The 22,983-nt window shown below is 44.1% G+C and overlaps 1 protein-coding gene across 6 annotated transcripts in view; it reads right to left on the reverse strand.

The window, feature by feature from the left end:
- PDZD2 (PDZ domain containing 2) overlaps positions 1-22,983 on the reverse strand; it is a 199,398-nt gene that overhangs the window by 87,301 nt on the left and 89,114 nt on the right. Inside the window, exon 1 of one of the 6 annotated variants that reach the window (XM_072030850.1) lies at positions 5,581-5,603. The exons of the other annotated variants lie outside the window; for them this stretch is intronic. Coding sequence (XP_071886951.1) covers positions 5,581-5,585 — 5 coding nt within the window. The 5' untranslated portion in view covers positions 5,586-5,603. Of the gene's footprint in view, positions 1-5,580; positions 5,604-22,983 lie in introns of those variants that run through there. 6 annotated transcript variants of the gene reach the window in all.

A 22,983-nucleotide genomic window follows, 5' to 3' on the forward strand; every position in this document is an offset into this window, starting at 1 on the left:
AACCCAGGGAAGCCATGGCTAGAGTTGAACACTTGCTCTGTATCGTTGATGGCACCTCCATGAGGGGTCACCCACTGCTGAGGACTCATATGCCAGACCCTGCATTTCATCCCCAGGTGAGCACTGAGGCCTGCGGTAGAAAATCAGTAAAAATGAGGAAGGGGCAAGGGTCTCCCACTCAACCCATCGCACCCTGTCAGCACACCTCAGTATCTGCTAACACGTCCTTGGCACCCACATCACATAGGTTTCTCACTGCTGGCCAACGATTCACACTAAGTGAGTTCAAAGTGAAATGCCCTGGGGTAAATTAATTCAAATCATGACTTCACAGCACTGACAGGGCACTAATCTCTCGCACCAAAGCTGTGCAAGGAGGATATTGGTGGCAAAGCAGGGCCACTTCGGACACTTGCTGCCTAGCACCCAACTGCTGAGGACAAGCACCCCTAAAATTCAGCTCCAACAGCCTTGGCACCATCCGAGGAGCACCAGGCACAGGACCCGCAGCTCTGTGTCCTTTAATCCTGTCACAGGCGGACACACAGGGTGAGAGGAGGCTGAGGATTAGGCAGGCCCTGTCCCACGGCAACCAAGCCCTGCCTGCAGGCAGCAGGCCTGCTGTGCCCATCACTGTCCTAGGCACATCAGTGCTCACAACGGGGAGGCATGGATGCGAACACACAATCTGAGCTCTCACCACCCAGGTTACATGAGTTCTATCCCCCAGCTTTAAGCTTTATCCAAGCTAGCTTCTCATTATGCCTGCTAATTGAGATTTAGCTGTACGTGAAAGACAGTAAGCATGCACTGAGCACGGCATGCTTCCTTGAAGCCTGTACAGTAAATTAAAAATTGCAGTTACACCATTGCTACTGGAATACAAATAATACAGCCATGGCAATGATACCAGGCTTGCTGGTTAAGGCAGCTGGACAGACAGTTAAGGGTTTTCTGTGTTGAAGGATGTAAGCAGATCTAGGTTTCCCCTCATTTACTGAACTGCTCTTGAGAGAAGAGCGGTCTAGGAAGGAATCAATCACCACTTATTTTCAGGCTCACACATCATCTTTACTTCCAAGCAGGCAGGAAGGCCAAACTACAACTGGGCAAGACAGTTAAAGGAGGGAAAGGAAAGAGAGAAAGGAGTAAAAGGGAAAAAAAAAAAAAAAAAAAAAGTAGAAAAAAAAGAGACACCCTCCCTGGTAACCTAATGAAGGTATAAGAATGGTACCTGATTCATAAAGTGAGAAACGTGACCATCCGGAGGAGGGGAAATTGCAGCCAACCTCTCAAGTCCAGAGAACGTGGGAAAAAACTATTTCAAACTTGCCCAATGAATAGGAATTGCTTTTGTCTGCTTTAAAAGCAGCATTGCTTTGACCACCAACGTGACCAGCAGTTACAAAAGGAGAAATCTCAAAAACAAAACACTGAACTATGCCATGTCAAAAGGCTGCTGTCCCACGCCAGCGATATTCAGAGCTGGGTTGTGCTGCCAGCTTCCATTCATAGCCACTGCTCACAGGACAAAACAAAAGCCATTTCCTTACCATTTATACAGACAGAGAGACAATAGCACTCATAAAACCCCATGTTAAGCCTTTTAGAGAGATTTCTGGTTTGGGATCTGATCTGATCAGCCTGTTAGAGTCAGGCTCTAACCAGCCGCGCAGCCTGTTGGCATATTACTGTTTTAGTATTAACCCTTTCAATTAACTATCCCTGCACACTTCCTGCATCCTCTCTCCATACTCTGTCCCCTATACAACCAAGACATGAAAAAATTTCAGTATAAGGTCTAACACTTGTATGGGAACCAGCAGAAATTACCCACTGAGCATTTGGGTTTCTTGTGGGTCTGTTTTTACTTGGCCTTTTCACAGCATGGCCAATGGCCAAGGGAACTGCCTGACTGTAGCAGCTGGGCACGATGAGTCAGGGCACACTAATGCCTTTTAACCTCCTTCCACCTGTGTGCAGGGAGTGTTGGCCACTCAGCTGAACGAAGCCAGGATCAGCACTGCCCTGCCGAGCAAAACTCAGGCACTTGCACCAAGGTCAAACCTGCCCTGTTCCCACCATCCTTCAGCAAGGCAGGGGGGAGAAACAAAAAAACCACCACCACCAAAAAAGATAATCCCCCAAAAGTAGATTTTTCAGATGGCAAGCAAAGAAGTGCAGCCAACAGAGCAGAAAGCAGTTTGTGATAGCATGGCACATAATGCGATATAAATTCACTAGAGCCTTAGCTAGCTTTACACTTTGCAGAGCCCACAACTTCTGAATTCACTAAAATAATAAAGCACCCTGACATTAATACAGTCATTGATGCTAAATAAAGCTGAGCACAGTTGTGCTGCTTTGATCAGTCTTTTCATAAACGCAGTATAAATAATATTCCTGCTCTTAAGAGGCTTTTACATTTGGAAAGTGTTACAGGGACACACCAAACAAGTAAGTAGTGTTTTGTTTCTTTTTCCTTTCAGGCTTTTTTTTTGTTGTTTTTCAAAGTGTAGACAGAAAAGTTAAACAACCCATTCCCAACAATCCAAACAATGTGTTTACATAAGGGTTTATAAAATGAAAAAGCAAGTTACTACACATTCAAATATTCTGCTCTCCTGCCAAGTGTCTCAAGAGACTAATGTCCGCAGAGAAACAGGCTCGCGCTATAAGGTTTCTGTCCAAAGTTTCAGATTTTAAAAGCAGAATACAAAGAGCAAATACACACTCGGTTTAATAGCAGAAATCCCTGGCTGGAGCAGCCTCACCGGCTTTGCGCCAGCTGGGACCTGCAGCTGTCTGAAGCAAAGAGTAGGGTCCAGGTTTGCTCGGGGCAGAGCTGCTGCTTCCCCACCAGCAGCACAAGGAGGGGTGAGCACCGGCTGCACTACTCCTGCAGCCTCCCGGTTCTGCATACTTGCTCGCTCTCCCTTTCCACATGAATTCATGAGAATACTCCGGCTTCTTCCAAAACGCCCAGACTGGCAATGCCAGACAGCTCAGGTCCTTGAGCCATGCTGCTCCCGGTGCTCAACAGCCTTCCCACAGCTTTTCACAAACCCCTGGTAATTCAATTAGCGCTGAAAAACCTGAGTGAAGTGTCAACTTCTACTTTCTCCAAAGCAGATGTGTATGTGTGTGGTTTATGCTTGGGGTTATCACTAAGCCTAGCCTGTGCTATGCAGTAGTCCAACCCAGCTTTATCTCATTAAAGCCATTTCTGCCAATTAGCGAAAAAAACATTTCCTTCTGTGACAATTAATACTTACAGCAGTTACCCTTCCAGTTCACAATGCTCTACAGGCATCCTTAAATCTTTATCTCCGGAGGCACATGCACTCCAGAAGGGAGCTGTTTTCACAAAGGTGGTATTTCAAAATCCTACCACACACAGAAATCAGGTTTAATCACAACATAGAGACACTTTACAGTTACCGTGACTAAACACATCAGCCCTTCTGAGGGAGCACTGAAGGCCCTGACATTACTTCTTGCTAGGGGCAAGAAACACCTCCAGGCCTCAACAGGTATGGAAGGCGAGACCATTGTGCATAACGCACCAGGGTCCAGAACACGATTAATGAGGATATCTAATAAATAAATAAATAAATGAAACCAATTTGTACAAAGTTACTGGTTGCAGACTAAACTCTGAGGGGTCTTAACATTGCTGGGGATCCCAATATGCCCCCTTTGATTCCCAGAGCAGCTTCAATACCCATTCTGCTTAAATAAAACTCTCACAGGAAGAAAATTTTGGAGGCATACACCCCTGAGAGTTGCCTCAAATGCCTTCTGAGAGCTTACTTCACCCCATACTTGTGGGGAACAATCCTTTCATAACGCAAGTCCCAAGAGGGTTTTTCCTGGAGAATGACTTTTTCCATTGTCAGTCCTGTAACAATGCTACTCCCCCTCCTACTCCACGCACCCCCCCCAAAAAAAAAAAAAAAAGAAAAAAAAAAGAAAAGAAAGAAAGCTTTATAATCCTCTGCTTTTTCATCTGAGTGGAAACCACTATATGACAGCTTTAAACTTTTCTTTCTTTAAACCCAGCACTCCCGCCTCAGCTATAATCCTCCTACTGGAAAGATCTGTTCGCGAGTCCCTGCCTCCAGGCAGGAACATCACAGCAGCGATTATGGTCCCCAAAATCCAATCAAATAGCCTCATCTTTTAGCTCAATGGCCATGACTTTAATTGGATGGGAATAACAACACAGAAATTAAGTGACAATTTGTAGTTACAAACTGCTCCCAACCCACACCATTCCCAGGTTCAGGCTGCTTTGTCTGCAGCTCTAGAGTACTTTGAACTCCGGGGATGGCACATCTGACAGCACCAAAGGGACTTTTGACATCCGTGTCCCATTTTTAAGCCCTCCCAGGCACAGGGGCTTCTGAGACCTTTTGGACTTTTGATCATCTTCCGGCTCCATCTGGCTTTTCCTCCTCCCTCCAATTTTATCCACGACAGCAAATGTTGAGTAACTACAGGGATATGCTCAAATTCTTACATTTTATCTTTAAAATAATATGAGCAGCACCTGTATAACTAAAATGGTGGAATTTTACTTGTTCTAAGAGTTAAATTGTAGCTCTAATTCTGCAAAATCAGGACGTGCAAGCTACAGTGCCTAAATTAAGGATGGATTAACTTTCTCCTCCAGATAAACATAAAATAAAATAAGAAAGGATGTTCAGTGATGAAGCAGTCAACACATTTTGCAACAATAAAATACGCAAACCCCCCCTTTTCAAAAGCAGCAGTGAAGTCAGAGAAGCTGCCACTGTCCAGAACGAATCAATGACACACCCTGCAATCAGGCACATCCACGAAGCGCAGAGCTTCGGTCAGTGTGCTGCAGGCGTACAGCAAAGCTGCAAAGTTCAGCTCGGGATCCCATTAGTCCCAGCTATGCTTCAGGTCTGCCTTTCTCCTGCAGAGAATGCGGAGATGTTTCTCCCCTGGAACAGAGCTGCAACAAAGAGGCATAGGGCAGAGTCCCATGGACTTGTTGAGGTCACCCACCACTTTCAGCACATGTACAGAGAAGGCTTTCCTGGTGTCTTCCTCCCTGTAACCTTGAATAATCAGGCATCAGGGCTTCTCTTTTTTGGAGGAGCATGATATCACCAAGCTGTACCCGCAGCTTGCAAAAGCCTTGAAATCACCTTAAGTAGGAAGCAAAAAATAATCCCCAGCATACAATCCCTTCAAGTTATGGTTTGGCAGAGGCTTTTTTGAGCTACTGATTTGCACTGAGGTTTTTCCTCACAGAAAACAGTTAATAGGTGGAGAGGGAGAAGACAGCATTCCTTAAAAAAAAAAAAAAAAAAAAAAAAAAAAAAAAAAAAAACCAGCATGAGATACCGACACAGTTGTTTGAAAGCTCTCTCCCAATACACACAGCACAAGAGCCAACTCTTGCTTTAACAGCACTGCCCATTTGGAACAATGTCCTAAAATCTGGGAGATGTTTTTACTTTCTTATTTGTACTTCTGTCCTTGCTTTAAACCCACTGTTTTTTTCTTTAAAAGACAAGAAACCTTACTCTGTATCACTGACCCTACCTCATTCTTAACTACACGGCTGACAGCTGCATCCCTCCTTGAATCTCTTCCAGATGTGATAGCAGACCATACCAGCACCACACGACACACACACCCCCACTCTGGCAATCCATTGTGCTAATTAACAATCTGTCTTCAGAACAGACAGTAATCAATGAGGCCTAATAAACATACCGAAGCCCCATGTATCACAGCAATTGTCATATTGACGTGGCGAAAGGGCTCCTGGATGACGCACACCGAAGCTGAAAACACCACGGCACAGTGATCGCAGACGCACCTATGTTGCAGGATGAAATGACCAAGATGAATTCGTGCGGTCCAACCGCGATTGCATGGGCTTGCCCACAGCCTAATTAACTCTGCTCTTCAAGCCACTGTTTAGCAAGAAAGCAAATCTAGTGTTAGATCACAAGAAATGGGATCTGAATTGCACCAACCACAGAGCAACCAACAGCTCCTGCCAGGTCAATGTCCAAAAAAAAAAAAAAAAAAAAAAAAGATGAATGATTAGCTCTGTGCTCTAAGAAGGCCATGCATGATGTCAGTTAACATCTGTTCTTCTGCGTACGGCATGAATCTAGCATAAATTATGAGCACAGTCTGACAAACATCCATCCTGACCTGCGTCACGTTGGAAGTGGAGGTGACCCAGGAACGCACAGACCCAGCATTAGTGGGCAGCAGTCCCTGCCCTCAGACAGGTCCCCCATGGGCTTCACGTGATGATTCCCACATCTACTAAAGTGTTTGGGCAGTACACAGAACATTAACACCAGACAGGATCCCTACATGCTCCGGGAATGACAAAAAGATGAGAGGTTACACACAACGACACAAAACAAGACAAAGAACTGACACTGCTCAAAAACGTGCTCTCCTGACAAGTGCTGTCTCTTCTGAACAGACATGGAAAAATCCTACCAACACAGTTTATTCATGGCCTCAGTTTGACCTGAGCAAAGAGCTCGACTAAGAACTAAGGAATCTGAGCCTTCATTTTCAAGTGTTAGAAAGCAATCCAAATATTGTACTGTTATTTTTTTGCACATCTCTGTTTAACTAGTCTCTTGTGTACAGCTTTGCCCCTCTCACGCAGCAAATTCAGCTGAAAATGAAGCTAGTAAGGAGCTATATAAATCAACTTCCAAAAGCAACATCTGTAAGGAGATGCTACAGGTACAGAGAAGGAAAGAGTCCTTGCTCTTCCCCATTTCTGTATCACAGAGCTCACGGCATGCATTGAAATAGGAAGAGAAGTCTGGCATTTCTTTACTCCCCAAGTGAAGGATTATTTGGAGCAGCTTCAAACGTTGCGTGCTTTATCACATTTGTTAAGCATCACTGTGGAAAGCTCCTCAGAGGTGCAAGTTCTTCAGTTCAGCTCCTTGTCATCCACTGCACCACTCAGCAACTGCAGAACATCCTTCAGGTACGGCACAAGGGGTGATTTAAAACCTTCTCCTATCAAATAAAGGGCATGCAATGAATGCAGAAGCAAGGAAATGATTAGTATTGCTGAAGAGATCTTGCCATTTCACTCCTGAAACCTCCAGCTTATTATTTGATTGTCAAATTAGGTCTAGGCAGCTTCAGTCGAAACATGCTTTGTGCTTGTGCTCCAAACATCAAGTACATGTAACTAAATCCATCACTTAGAAAAAAATTCCCGATGCTTTCAGCTAAAAGTATAATCACAGTGCATCTGGCATTTAAATAAAATAACCATTAGCACAGGAAACACCCAGCATAAAAGTGCTGGGCCAAGCAAAGAGAGATGAATACGGAGAAGCAGCATGGGACTGGATTTAATGCCATGTTTACCAGGGATCCGCTGTGCTGAGAAATGCAGAGAACTTCCTGTGGCAGGCCGAGCTCAGTTACAGGATTAAAAATGCAGGCTATGACTAAAACTAGAGATTTAATTATCTGGCTTAATTGGACAAGGAGGAAAAACAGCTCCAGTATAAGCTGTGGGCTTCTAGAAGACAGCAGACTACTTTCACAAAAGCTGGGACACCTGCAGAGCCGTTAAGGGCTGAAGGGTTTTTCATATTTCCCATTAAAACACACAGGTACCTATTCGTTAACTGGAGCAATGGAAATGGTCACTGGAATTTAGAAGAAGAAACACGTTACTTGAGATGAATTAGATTAAACTGTACCAAGCCTACAGATTAGCATGAATTAGCCACTATCGTCAGCAAGTCCTGGCAATGCTCCGACCCACAATCAGTGAACAAGTCCATAAAATTTCAAGTCATGTTCACAATTAATAACCAAATCACATACACAACTGGCACCGACAGACACTAACCAATCGTACAAAAATTATCCTCCTCAAAGCAGGCATTATGCCCAACCCTACCACTGACTCATGAAATGCCCTGCAGCAGGTCATTTGATGTCTTTGTGCCTCAATAAAATAAGAATAATACTTTCTCGCCTTCATACTAATTGCCACTTAAGATCTATAGATGAGAAACACTATGGAAGTGATTACTAATAAATCACATCATGATATTCAGAGGCCCAAATTCACTTTGCTCATCACTCAGTAGTGAATAAGAGCAGTTTCTTCTTCATGGAGTTTAATCCCACTTGTTGTGGCTATTTTCCCAACAGCCACACTTACTTTCAAGGTTCTGCATGGTTTCTGTGATGCCCCTCTGCTCATCACACACCATCAAAACAAGCACAGGCCATGGGTTGCACAACAGTGATGGACTCCCAGCCCAGGCTGCTCCAGGTTTCGTTGGTCCCTGCAATGAGATCCCACACGTACGTGGGCTTTCTCATGGCCCTGGAGTCACAAGGTAAGAAACAAGCATTTCATCAGCAAACCACACTTGGCTGGCATCCCTTCCCACATGCTACTCGGGTTTACCTAAAGCTTGACACATCCCCATGCACCACACAGGTCACCAGCATCATGCGTGTTGTGCCATGGAGAAACCTGCATTGGGACTGATGTGACCACCCAGGGCCATACACCAAATCCATGAGGAGGTAAGGCCACAGATGGAATTAGGACAACCTTCATCAGTGCCACTGTGGTGCTGTGCTTTCATGTTCCCATCCACATGCCAGTACCAGAGAACCAGGGAAGTGATGTAATTAAAAACCAACCTGGGAACATTGCAAGGAAGATCCGTTTTCAACAGCATAGCATCCAGGACCTGCTTGACCATGGGACCACACAACTACTGGTGAAAAGTATTTCCTTTTTTAAAGCTTTGGAGGCTTTAGGAGAAACACCATGTGCCAATCTGCTCCTGAGTTTCTACAGGAAAATAATAAGTGTGCAAACAGGCCTGAATATTGCCTTAGCCAAACAAGTGTTCTCCCACTTGTTGTGCCTGTGAAGATGAATCACTGCCTCCTGCAAGCTGTAATTTACTGGGAGGACACCAACCAGCTCTTTGTGGTAGGCAGGTGAAACCAATGCCTCCCCACTTAATTGCCTGTTTCTCTTCAAACTCAAACCCGGTTGACGAGGAAGATCTCCCATGGATTACCAAACCCAGAGGACGGATTTAGTAACACATCCTCCCTGGCTAAGAGATCCCCCAGTGAGAAACAGACACCTTTGGAGGAGCTCCTTAAATTCGAAGGCTTTGGTTCATTCACATTCTTAACTGATCTGAATGATCTGATTCGCAAAAAATAAGATCTTGTCTTGGCCAAGAAAACCTTTATTGCCAAAGGTTTCAACATGAGCTGAGGAGGCATGAGTCAGATCAGATGCAACAAAGGAGCATCAACAGCTAATTAATAGGATGCATCTAAGCTTCCCTCTAATAAATATATATATATATTAAAAAAAAAAAAAGTCTATTCAGGCTTTAACAATGTCCTCCCCAACAATTATCCATGAGCAAGTGCCTTAGCCATAGAAAGTTGGGCATCACCTCCTCCAACCATTTTATTTTTATTTTTTTGAATTAAAGAGTGGCCACAAGGGCTCACCGGCACGCAAACTCTGTTGCACATACATGCATGACTGGTCCGGCACACCCAAAGATCACCTCACCGATCAGACCTGCAGGGAATTTGGTCTAAGAACACAGAGTTCAGGAATGACAAAAGCAGGTACAGGCATGAGATCAGCACTGAGGTTCCCAGTGCTACCACGAGGCCACTGGCACCGAGCGTCTGCTGCAGAGCAGCTTGGATGCCTTGGAAAACACAGAGCGCGGCCAGGCTACACAGGGAAGTTACCCTGTAAAACATACATGGTGCTAGGACACAGCAGAGCTGTGCCTTATTTCCTACACTGTAAGAGATAAAAAGCACTTCCTTATTTTAATGTCAACAACTTGTCAATTTACCATGAACAATCAGGTACTGTAAAGCTGAGAGAAAGACAGACAGATATCTGAACTGATTATGGTAGGAGTAAAGGAGAAACAACTCTCACTTCAAAGCTTGGACCAAGTGATTACACATCTTCACAAGGTCAGACAAAAATGAAAGAACTGACTCCTCAGACCTAATAATCCCTGTTCTTGTATACCCTATAATTTCTATTCCTTTCTCCTTACATTTTTCCTCTCTTTCTGCTACTGATTCAGATGTTAGAAATAAACAAAATATTCAGGACAATTCAGCTGAGATCAGCTAATTAACTGTATTCTCAGGGCTAGAGGAATCACTAAGGAATAGAAAATTCAGAGATTCCATTTGTCAGAGGTGCTTTGACCATATTTATTGTGTTGATACCATAAGCTTATTGGGTGCTTCCCAATGGAGAAGCTATCAATGGAGATCCATGTTCCCACTGTAAAATAATGTCACTTACTGTAAGTACACAGTGTTAGTGTCACTATCATCATACATTTACCAAAGGAAATTAAGGGGACAAAGGAGAAAGAAGGAAAAAAAGTCTCCAAAAACCATGCTGTCCAGACAGTAGGAAACACTGAAAATACTGTCTCATGTATTTGGAGCCGAGCCTTTCTGAATAAATTAGCATTCAGCCACTGAGGACACATGGAAGGAAACTTTACCAAGTGCCAAAAACGACTTGTCTGAAAAGAATTCAGTAAATAGATTCCAGTGTCTGACAAGTGTACTCTGCACTGAATATTATCAGAGACAGCAATGCCTCTTAATCATGTGGACTGCATTTTTAAATGGTAGCTCCTACCAGTTGAAGTCCAAGAAAGATAATCTGATGGGTCCCTCCAAGGCGAGGCAGAACCGGTCACTGTGACAGATGCTGCTGAATCAGAGTACTCAGAAGTCGTTGCGTGAACCTTATCAATGTGTTATTTATTTTCACAGACTCGTTCCAGACTGTATTTCTGGCACAAGGGGTAAGATCAAGAGCATTTCTTTCAAGAGATGAAGCTAATGAGGGTAATTAACCCAACTCCTAAATATATAAGCCGTGCAGATAACAAGTCTCATTTGAATTTTGTTATTCTCGCAAAAAGCAGACGGATTGATCTGACCGGTTCCATGGGACTTTTGCCTTGCTTAAAAAGATGAATGCTCTCCCTTTAGCTACAGATTGAAAACCAGGCCAGTGGGGGTCTCTGGAAGAAAATCTAAAAGGAAAAGCTTCAGGGAGAGGACCTGCAATGACAGCTTTTCCCTTGCTCAGATCTCCAGGAGGAATAAGGGTGCCCAAATGAAGGGAATTTCTACCCTCAGGTGTTTTATCGAGCACACTCTCTGCCGGGTCATTGCTGTGGACAAACATGATGTTATTTCTCAGAAGGTGCCAGCTGAGAAAGCAGATGCCACACATGGCCCCAAAGCACAGTCAGATCAGGATCAGTGAACATGAGGAAGCAGCCAGAGCCCCGGCAATCACCAGACTCCTGGGAGGGCACCAGCTGCAGTCAGGCCCTTGCCCAGGACATACCTAGATTGCTGCAAAAGCCCTTCACTCCCTGCCATGGCCTCCTTCAGGTCCCTCTCCCTCCCCAGGGAGCCCTCACCCACACTACAGCGATGCTTTTCCTCGAGGCAGCTGACACCTCCAGGGACAACAAAGGCAGCAGCTCCCAGCTGAGCAAACAAATCACTGATTTCTTCAGGTTTACAGTCAATTCAGGACTTTCTTTGGCCTATTCCTTGACTTTTGTTTCTTTTGCCAAGCAGCTGGCAGCTGGAGAACAGGACTGCCAACAGCTCTTGCATCAGCAGCATCTGCACCACATACGTACCATAGGTCACACAGAAACACATATCACAGCGCAGCAGCACAATGGGATCTTCATCCAAAATTCTCGATTAAGACCAAGTTAGCGTTGCCACCATGTATATGGCGCCTATCATGATGTCAACACACAGCAAGAGAGGAGAGAAGCCAAAAAGTCACAGCACAGGTATAATTTTTTATCCCAGGAGATTCACCTCAACTGGAGGCTGTAATCGGAGTCACAAGGCGCGCGCACACACATGTAATTTTTTGGAGTGGTTTTCTCATGAGTATTCGCTAAGTGGCCCAACATCCTCGCTATTGTGGTAAACTCCCCAGTCAGCTCTGACTGTGGTTTCACTGCCAAGACCTTCCCTAACAACAACAAAAGCCCTACCCACACAGGCATTTATGAATTATCACCAGGAGTAGCATCCCATAACCTTACAAAGCATATAAGTAAATACTTGAGATGAGTGCGGTGCTTTCCAGACTCTCAAAACCAGGAAAGTCCCTCCTTCAGACACAGAATCACTTAGAATCATAGAATCATTTAGGCTGGAGTGTCCAGGAGCTGGAACAAAGATAGAGCAAAAGGCACATTCTGGAAACCAGTCCTGCACCAGCACAGCGAGATGGGCTGCAGCAAAGCTGAGCTGAAACACCCAGCCACTACATGGAAGGAGAGCTTGAGCATGCTGCCAGCAGAACGATGCTCCTCAAATCTGCTCAATTTTTAAAATTAGTTTCCAGGAGTGGCCACATAGCTCACACCTACCTGTTCTTGGTAAACTGCAATTTCTTCAGTCTCTGAGAGTCACCCACAGCATGCAGGAGAAAGGCATGGGGGAGCATGCCTGCGTTACTGCTCATCCCTTCCAGTTAAAGCAACCCATCCCTCCACAAATTTAAAAGATTTACAGCACACAGAGGAATCTCACATCCTGAATCACAAGACAGAAACCACTCTGAACCCACTGACTGCCGAGAAGAAATCCAAAAGCCTCATCCGCTAACAAGTTTTGGCATTTGATGGGAGGCAGCAAATGGCATGCTCCCAAAGACTTCCTTATCTGCCCTCAATACTTTTTAGAAATGCATCTATAGAGTTAAATTAGTATGGATGTGTTTTTTTAACTGCTTTAAAATGCTTTCACTGCACATGGAAAAAAGAATCTATCATGTGGAATCCCTGCAGTTTAAATGATATTTTAAACAGAACAATACAGACAGTAATGGTATTTACCATTTGGGTATTAGTTGGGATGAGCAGAGGAGCAGAGCAGGGCTCGGCACCAGCAGGGCCTGCAGTACAGGGTACACATCACCTCTCTCAGAGGCTGTGCCATGAAAGCCCGGGTCCAGTCAGGCCTCTTTGTGGTCTGTTTCCATTCCTCAAGCCTCCCAGCGCATGACTCCTCTTATCGTTCCTCCTTCCCCACACTATTCCATCCATCCCAAGTCCTCCTGTCAGCTCGCTTCTCCCACGAAGCCCAGCAGTTATAAATCTACACAGCTCTCTCAAAGACTACAGTTTCACAAACAACCACATCCCAGTCATTTCCTCTCTGGAGTTCTCTGGCGCATCCTGTTTATTCTGCACCTCTCCTGGTTGTACTGCAAACTCTTCAGATCGAGGGCTTTCTGCGTTTTGTGTCTACACTGCTGGAAGCACGTGGCCAGTGCTACCCAGTTCAGAGCTGTGAAGGCCAGAAGAGACCAGTACAAATACCTGTCCTGGCCTTCTGCACAATGCTCAAACTCCAGAAAATGAGTTCAGTCCCAGTGGAGGTGCACTGCTAAAATACAACCACACTGTTTTATTTTGCATTTTCTCCTCATTCAGCTGCATGGTTAGTGTTTCTGTCCTTCATCCTCAAATCCTTCCAGTATCGTCAGCAAGCAGCCTGATGTTCAAATTTTAGGATATGTCCTAATGTATGCACGTACCTCACTTCTGTGACCTCTGCGCTAAGACGGTTGTCGTTAATTACTTGTTATGCTTTGCATTTGCCCAGTTCATATGTAATGAACTTGTTCTGAGATAAGATTCGTCCAAGAAAATTGAACCATAATATAAACCATAGAGTTAGGGTCCTGAATTTAAGAAAGCATGTCTGTAAAAGATTAAACAACTGAAATGATCTGAGAACAGAGTGAAGGGAGAGAATGAGCTGATGGCATTTGCTGGTATGCAAGTTATTTTTGTGTTAAAAACATATATACAAAAAACCTTTCATGCACTCTGAATACCTGTATTAACTTTAATGTGCCATATGCTATAAAATGATCATCTTCTGAAGAAAAAAAGTAAAAAAAAAGATTAAATTCTTTTGAGCCAAGTATTAAAAGCATTCTTAAAGCAAACAGACACACAAGGAATTCTCACAAAAGATCTGTTTCTCATCTGTCCAAAAATGTATTGGCTTCAGCTAAAAGTCAATCAATCAATACCCGAAGAATAAAAAAATTAAAAATATTTTTTTTAAAAAAAAGCTCTCTCCAGTTATAAATTTTTCTTTAACTACAATCATCTGGCAGTGGAGTATCACTGACCTAACTTTACGAGCATCTGTCAGCTGCTGATGGCCACAGTGCTGTCAAGAGAAGAAAACAGCGATGTTTTGCTCATTTACTGAGCAGAGACCAGAAGTGACCCTCCACAAATCACACAGCAAGCATCAGAGTCTGGAGAAATAATAAATAACTAGATAAAATAAATGGATGGGAAGGCTCAGTGCCTGCCCTACACAGTGCGCCCAGAGCTCCTGGAGGCTACAAGGACCACAAGGAGAAGTGCGACAACTTAGCTCCATCACCACCAGGCAGCTATTTGTGGTGCTCAGATTTCATTATTTCTTCAGAAAAGTGACATTATCCTGCCTATACACAGCATTTCCATGAATGTGGCATCACATGAGGCATTATACAAGAACAGAAGTGCTTCCTCAATTTTCTTTTAATTGCCATGACAACTCTGTTTATTTGGATTTGAACACCACCCTGGGATGTTTATAATGCAAACAGCACAACATAATGAGGCAGAACGGGAAAGGGAGAACCAACAAGACACTCATTTGGCTAACTTTTGTCCAAACCCAGTAATGCAAAATAACCCAGTGTCAACAACTATCACGAGAAGTACAAGGGGATTAAGAACCAAACCACAGCAAACATTTCTTGCCATTTCCGTTTTTTTAGCGGGAGCAGCAATCATCTCACAGCTCCAGTGGCTGGGAAACCGGAGAGAGCTCTACCAACCAGCCCAGCTGCCTCCGTGCGTTTCCACCTGCATTTGGCAACGGGATTTTAATTTGCGTCATCACCCGCCTCACACGTGCGTTTCCAGGGCTTGCTGAAGACACGCTGATTAACTGAAGATGTCCTGTGCTCCGGGTAACAATTGTGTTTCCAACTGTGCTCATAAATATCAATTATTAAACAGCTTCACAGGACACTGCTTGTACTCACAGCACATCAAGAGCGCTGGATCCCAATCCCACCAGGCAGGCAGCACTGCCAGCTTCCACTGGACTTAAGATTCAGCCCCAATGCAGAAAAAGAAAAAAAAGAAAAAAAAAAAAAAAGTAACCTAATTTACAGTCCTGCCATGGTTCTGATGAAGAACTGAGCAATTGTTGTCAGACACAATAAGGAATTGCTCAAAGCAAGCCACTGAAATCAAGAGAATAAGATTCTGCAGCCCATCTCAGAGACTTCCCAGCAGCGTGGAAAATGGTCTGGCTCCACCAGGATTTTCTAGCACCCCGCTGGCAATGCTGCGACCCCGGCTGGCAGGCTGAGCACTGAGCAGACTCAGAAACCAGGATGGGCTTTTCACGATGCCTGCATTTTCAGGAACAGCCCCACAGTGCACAAACCCTGGATGTTCAGCACAGGAGAGCTTCTCATGGGCTGCTCCGGTGAGAAGGACACCTTTCTGCTGCAGTAGAGTCTCCAGAGCCCCCAGCTTCACGTAGGGTTTCTCATACACTTCTTCTCAGCTAAGCATGCTTTTTACAGCTAACACACACAGTTTTACCAACCCAAATGCACTACACAAACAGAACAGCTCTAACCCCCAAGCAAGAACCAATTTACCTGCATTTTTTTTCTAAAATTACCATTACAAGGAGACTGCTTTGAGTTAAAAACTCTGAAGGCAAAAAGAGTTTTCCTCTGGTTTGTTTTCTCCAGAGTGGCACAGAGAATTGGTGGAGCAAAGATTAGCTAATTAGCTAATTGCCCTAGGCACCCTCCTTCTATGGGACTGGCTATGAGTGGCTTCTAGCTTAGCTTCAACTTCTCCACATTTTCAATAAAGGATGTCTGTCCCACCCGTTCTGGTGATTTTACTGCCTTGGAAGAGCTGAAAAACTATTTTGCAAGCACACCAGACTGGGAACACTGTGAGAGGTCTGGTGGGGTCCAGTCTGCGGCAAACACACTCTCATACAGCCTCTGTATTAAACAGGATTACGCCAAGCAAAGCTTACAAGCCTCTGTATAAACCCCACAGATGCTACCCACCCCCAAAAAGGAAAGGAAACAGCCTATTCAGGGGACCCTCCCACCCCCAACGGAGAGGAATGGATGCTGGATAATCTCCAAACAAGCCAACAAACATGGGAAGTCCCAAATTTGGGATTCCAGCAGCCCATGGAGACACAGAGCAGCCACTGCTCCACGCAAATCAGACACCCCAGAAGTGCCCGGAGAACCGAGAGGCACAAAGTCCAGCCTCACAAATGCTAAGCCTTACTTGCTTAACTACCCACACAAAACCAGTTTTGTTAGGACTTCATGGTGAGGTGAGTCCTATAGGCCACAGGCAAATGTCTAAAAACAGCAGCAGGGTGGGGATTTTTCCTTTTTTTTTTTTTTTTTTTTTTTTAAATTTCAGAACTGGAGTGCTACAGCAGCCTTTTTTGACACAGAAAACCAAGTTTCCTCAGAAGATAATACACTTAAAAGGATCCTCACTACTAACATAACATCCACAGGTGCGTAACAAACACCATTAACTTCTTAAGTGTCTTGTGGGGACCGGTCAGACACGGACCAGCAATAAATCACAGAAGCCCTTTCCAAGGGAAGCGACACCTCTGGCTGCATCTGTACAACAAAGGCAGAGGTTAGACCTGCATGCACGTTAAATCACTTCTCCAGTGAACCACCCCAAAAGTTCTGAACACAGTGTATTTTGTTTCAGTGCCATCCCTGCAGAACGTGGTAGGTTAATCTCATTTAACCCTTTGTGCCAAGATTTGTATAGTCTCCATCACTGCACTGGAATCTGAAAAGAACATGATCTGGCTCAGTGCTCCTGGTGCTCCCCGGATCAATTACCATTTCATACACCAGTGATCCTTTACCGAGCCATGAATGTCCTCCAGCCTATCACAACCTCAGTCCTGTGCTTTAGGAGTCTGATCTTTGAAAATTAGCTATTTGGCAAGTTTTACTGAAAAAAAAAAAAAAAGGAAGATCATCCTACTCACACTGTTGTGAATATATCCAGCTTCCATTCACTAATACTGCCACTGCAGTGGCTGCTAGACATTTTAAGTTATGTGATTAAAAAGAAAGAGTGATGGTAATTGTGCACTAGAAATATGCTCTCATCTGTCACTTCTCTTTGAAAATAATGAGCTCTCTTCCTTGTTACATTCCCTGCAATACATCTTCAGAGAAGCCTTATAGAGATTAATGCTCAATTGCCGTAAATGAGCTTAGCTTTATTTATTCTGAGAGAGGATCTGGCCCCAAAGTCCCAATAAGCCATTGCTCTACCACCCTTAATAAAGGAAAATCCTATACTGGAGTTAAGACAGAACTTTGGCCTTGTGTCTTACCCGTAAATTCAGCAACGGAGATTTGGCATGTTTTATATCAACAAGCCATGCCTAAGTGTGTACTTTAAATGAGGATAAGATACGAGACAGCAAACACTATAAATCTTAACACGATAAGACAAATTCAATGCTTCCGCTGCTCATCTTCAGCTCTGCCGCGTCTTCCCTGTGCGTGCCAATGGGACCATTAACTTCACCCGCGTTCAGGCTGAACATCACGGGAAGCTCGTTCGTGGCAATGTCAGCATTTGAAATATTTGATTCGTGAGCAGCAGCTCCGTGGTGGAGACTCCGGGGAAGGGAGGCACAGCACGCACAGTGGGACCATCTGGGTCCCCACAGCACACCAGGCTCCGGGGAAGTGAACCATGCCACGAGGAGGAAGACCTCAGGGAGAAAGCAAGTATGTTCTCAGAAACCACTGCGATTTCAGTCATCTGTTTTGAAACTGCAAGTGCTGTAAAGTGACAACACGCGAGCCACAACCACATGTTAGAGAGTTTGTTTTAAATCACGGGGTCAAAATAAGAGCCCATTATAACTCCAGTTAACATTCCCGGGCTGGTATGCAGCGACGCAGCCCACGCAACGCTACAGCTGGAGTGGCAAGGTCTTGAAAGCCATGTCCAAGAGATATGAGAAAACACCAGAACCAAGAACAGGGACAATGCCAAAGGTCTCTCAAAGGCTGGCAAAAACCTCCCCACCAGCCTTTCCTCTTCCCATCACCATTTACACTCCAGCTGCATCCAGGCGTCAGGACAAAAACTGGCTCACTGCTTGGGAAGGATTTTTTTGCACAGGCTTCATGGTTGAGCAGATCTAAGGCTGTGGCTAAAGCCTCTTACACTGGCCACCCAGCGTACAAACGTTCCCTTAAATAACCCCTGTTGAGAACCGGGGCTTCCACACCTCCACGGAAAGTATTTGGACCTCAAACAGAACATTTTCTTACCTAAGCAATAAAAAGCCTCTACCATGCAACTGAAATGGATCAGCCAAGAAAATAATTTTAAAAATAATAATAATGAAATAAGCACTGAAGACTGATGCACATTTAAATAGTAATCCACCTGATAATAGGCTGCCCCATGACTTTAACAGGGATTCTGTGAACCCGACCCTCACATCCCTATCAGCAAAAACGTGCAGATTAGCAGCAGGGAGCAGATGTCAGGCATGAAAGAAAATCCTACCTTTAGATTATTCTTTAGCAGAGAAAATATATATATAATAGTTGAAGGCAGGCTCCTCCCCACATACTAATACAAGTACAAAATTCCAAAGTGTCTCTTCAGGTACACACACTCAGAGTAAATTGTCACATATGAATTTTTGTGACTGGACAGCAAATGTTGTCCATTTTCAAACCAGTGTAGCCTGCATGCTCACTGTCTCAGCTGAGCATCTTGCAGATGCCACTGAGCTCCTCATCTCCTGCAGAGCTATCAGGCAAGGCTTGTTTGCTCATTTTACCAGCTAGAATTCTCCAGGTGAGCTTTAAAGCTACTGAACAAAGGCAACTTAGCAGTTAAGAGCAGATTTGGAGTACCTGATGGCCTTACTCAGACACTGATTTAAGTGAACATCATGCAAGAACAGACTACTCTCTCTGAAACACACGTGCATTCTTGAAATGTATTAAGCTAATGCCCTAGATCTGTCACCTTCTCCATTAATTATTCAGATTATTGGCCATTTTAGGCATATACAATGAATGCTTCCAAAATCTGTGGTGTTTTTTTTCCCTTTTTTCTTTTTTTTTATTGCCCTCCAAATGACCAACTTGGTGTATTTGCTGTTTGTAGAAAGGGCTGCAAGTTTACTCAAAGCACAGGGAGATCACAGTGCACCTCTCTGAGCTGGAGATGGGCTTGGACGAGGCCCATGGAGATGATCTATTCTGGTCTTCTGGCTCTAGCAATTGAGCAGGGCACAGAGGAAGCTTTTTAAGACCATTTCTGCCAGAGAGCACACTCTGATAAGCAAGTGAGACAGTGACAATACTATTTCAGTCATGTCTACTATGCCCAGAGCTGACAGAGTTGATATTTTTCAGCTCTGGTCATTCCTACAGCTATTAAGAGTACAAATGAAAAATGCCATCTTCACTTTACATTCAAATCACCGGTTTCATGTTATCTATAATTTTTCATTAATTTTTTTGAAACGAACAAGAACCTTCACCAGAAACTGTTAAGAGTTGATAATAACAGAACACAAAGAGAGAGAATACAAAGCCATTTTTCACCCACCAAGAGGAAATATTTAAGATCACCACTCTGACACATGCATGCTCATTGCCAACACCCTGCACACACAGTGCTTGCCTGCAGCCCAGCTCGACAATCCATCCTGTTTACTATTTAGGACACACGTTAGAGCCAAACCAAGCTCCTCCCAAAATCCAGAAGAAGAGCAGCTTGTGCAGATGGTGAAATTCTGGTGAGAAAGACAAACTATAAACAAATTTCCTAAAAGCTGTGCCTTGGGACAGTCTTATCTAACAATTTCACTAATTCCCTTGGTAGGGAAAGTAGGGGAGTACAAATGAAATCTGCAGAAAGCAGACTGCTGGGAAAGTTTGTCAACTCAAGAGGATGCACAGAAGTTTATTCAGAACATCTGAGGACTAAAACAACTGATGGGAGGCACAGCTTATAATCAAGCCAAGTGCAGTCATGCACTCTGGGATTAAAGAAATATGTTCTGCAGCTTGGGAGCTCAACAGCTGGAAATGACACAGAAAGAGAAAGACTTAGGTGGTTTTGTAGCTCACAGCAAGGCCATAAAAAAGTCGTGTGCTGCCTGAAGTCTCAGTAAGGCACAGGAAAATATACAAGACACCAGTAAGGTCCCAGCTGGAACAATGTGAGATTTCAGGTTACTGAGTTCAGGAAAGGTTAAGTGAGAGTGGAGTAAGGCAAGAAAAGGTCGGTAAGATGACCTCTCTCACGAGACAAAAAGAAGTTGGCTTTGCTACTGGAGCAAAAGGAGGGCTCTCTTTGAAGGAGAAACAGAAAGATAAAGCAGCATAAGCCAGCCATAAAGAGGTTTAGGTTGGAATTTGAAAAAAGGCTTTTAACCTCCAAAATAATGCAAGCTGAGCAAAGCTTGCCAAAAGTCAAAATGAGGCAGGAGGTTGATTGTTCAGTGCAAGAAAATCGACAGCATGGCTGCCTGAGATAGCCCAAAACAAAGCCAACCATGGAAGAGATCCAAAGCCAACGCTGGTAACACAGCTCCTCACCACATGCAGCCCACAAGCCCAGTGACCAAGTTGTGGGAGCTGTGCTGCTACCTCAAAACCTGCCAGTCCTTCTCTCACCTTGCAGCCAGGTCTTGTGCCATCACCGGACTTTGGGCATACAGAGAGCCCAGACACACACTACTGATACACAGTATGAGCTGTTTTACATATGGACTGGCTTCCTGAGTCACTGCACACTGAAAAGAGGAAGACTTTTCCCCAGAAGACTTAAGGTTATGCTCCAGTCGAGTCCAAGGAAGACAGACTGGTGAAGGGCATGGCAGTCCACTTGAAATGGCTGGGGATGGAAGAAAAACACTGCTAAAGAAAAGGAAAAGGGTGAGGTTCCAGAGGGAAGAGATAACACTATTACTGCTGAAGGCTTTAAAAACCATCACCATGATAGCAAGCAATTCACTATCACGGCTGAATTCCCCGACTAGTCCCCAATATTACTGTGAGAAACTAAGCTGTGTTTTTGCAGTAGAGAATTATTTTTCTGTAGTCTAAGGTAGTTGTGTAGTCAGAATAAGGAGAAATGCTAAGTAGGTAAGTAGACAGTAGGAGGCCTCACAGCTCCAAAACAAGGTAGAAGCTTGAGAAAAACAGGATGAGCAGTCTGAGAACAGTAAAACAAAGATCACAGGTTCTCAAAACATAAGAAAGGAGAAATTAAATGGTTGAAAAAAAGAAAAATTGTACATATATGGTATAGAGGAGCATCAAGTAGGTTGTGAACCTGTAGTACTCAGCCAGTGAGAAATCAGGGGAGGTGATCAGGTGTTGGGTAAGAAGGAATAAAAGGTTATGATTTGTTTACTGTAATGCACTCCTGATTGGCAGGACGCCTGCCATTGCAATCGCAAATAAAATAGCTTCACAGAAGATCCTGTCTGAATAAAATTATTTGAGATTTTTCTCACATTACCTAAGAAAATTAACAGTACAGGCAGGTGCAAACAAGGACCATTTACAATCATGTTCTTCCAAATTAAACCCTGTTTCAATGGAAAAACATGAAGTCAAAAAGGTGATGGGGAGAGAGGGGGGTGAGGAGAAGGAAAACATAGGCTAATTAATGTCAATCACTGTAAAAAACCATGACTGATGCTTTTGACACAACCCTTCAAGACATGCTTCTGCAGACAGTCAAGCGAGCATGAGAAGGGTGCAGGAGTGCAAGTAGAGGGTGCCTGAATACCCACACAATGCAAAGCCATTTTTCTCCAATATATATATGCAAACACCATTCCAGATGTTGCAGGAGAGACCCATGGAGGTTTATGCCTTTGGTATGATCTCAACAGTGAAGGCTTAAAATGTAGGAGGATAGATAGAAACTAGACTCCAAAAGACTTGCACGCACAGCTGCTGCTAATAACTGTATACGTGCGATGAAGGAGGACCACCCCAACACACTTTTCTTCAGTACCACCTTCCCCCATCTGATTTAGAAAAGCCACAAACAGCACTATAAACTCATTTCAGGTTTCCCCCCTGGAACTCTCTAGCCATGAATAAAAAAGGAGTCAATAGCCAAAAGTTAATAGAAAGATAAATGCTGTTTCCCTCTATCCTTTGACCACAATCCACTGCTTTCATTTTGCTGCAATTTTGAAACTAGAATACCTGACATCCCCTTCCTCAGACTTCATCACAATACAAAAGACAATTTCCTTCTTTTAACGAAGCACTGGCCAGAGGCTGTGGTCAGCAAGGGTACTGCATAGTGGAAACAGCTCTTACATTATGGGTCTTGAAATCTGCATTAAATTAAAAGCGGTTGTAAAAAGTGTCCTTAAAACTACCAGCATGTGTCCCCATGTCCCCCAAGTGCTCTCCTGCAATCCACCTACAATGCAAACAACAGCCTTTGGCCGACGTTGTGTTTGTTTTTAAAGGGCAGCTGAGCTCATGGAAGACAATATAACACATATTTTTCCCTTTTCCTCCAGGAGTGCCCTGGCTGCTCAGCCAGCTGCTGCACTTTGCAGGCAGCTGGACTCTCTTAAATTTTAGTTTTAATGGCAAAACTAACTTTTCAGCCCTGAACCAGATTCCAGTTCGGCTTTCTGCATCTCTAACAGCTGTTTCCGGAAGGCTGCTCAAGTACCACGGCTGAGTGGCGGCTTCTTTAGAAGTTTCTC

The sequence above is a fragment of the Anas platyrhynchos genome, chromosome Z (assembly GCF_047663525.1).
Source record: "Anas platyrhynchos isolate ZD024472 breed Pekin duck chromosome Z, IASCAAS_PekinDuck_T2T, whole genome shotgun sequence".
Taxonomy (NCBI): Eukaryota; Metazoa; Chordata; class Aves; order Anseriformes; family Anatidae; genus Anas; species Anas platyrhynchos.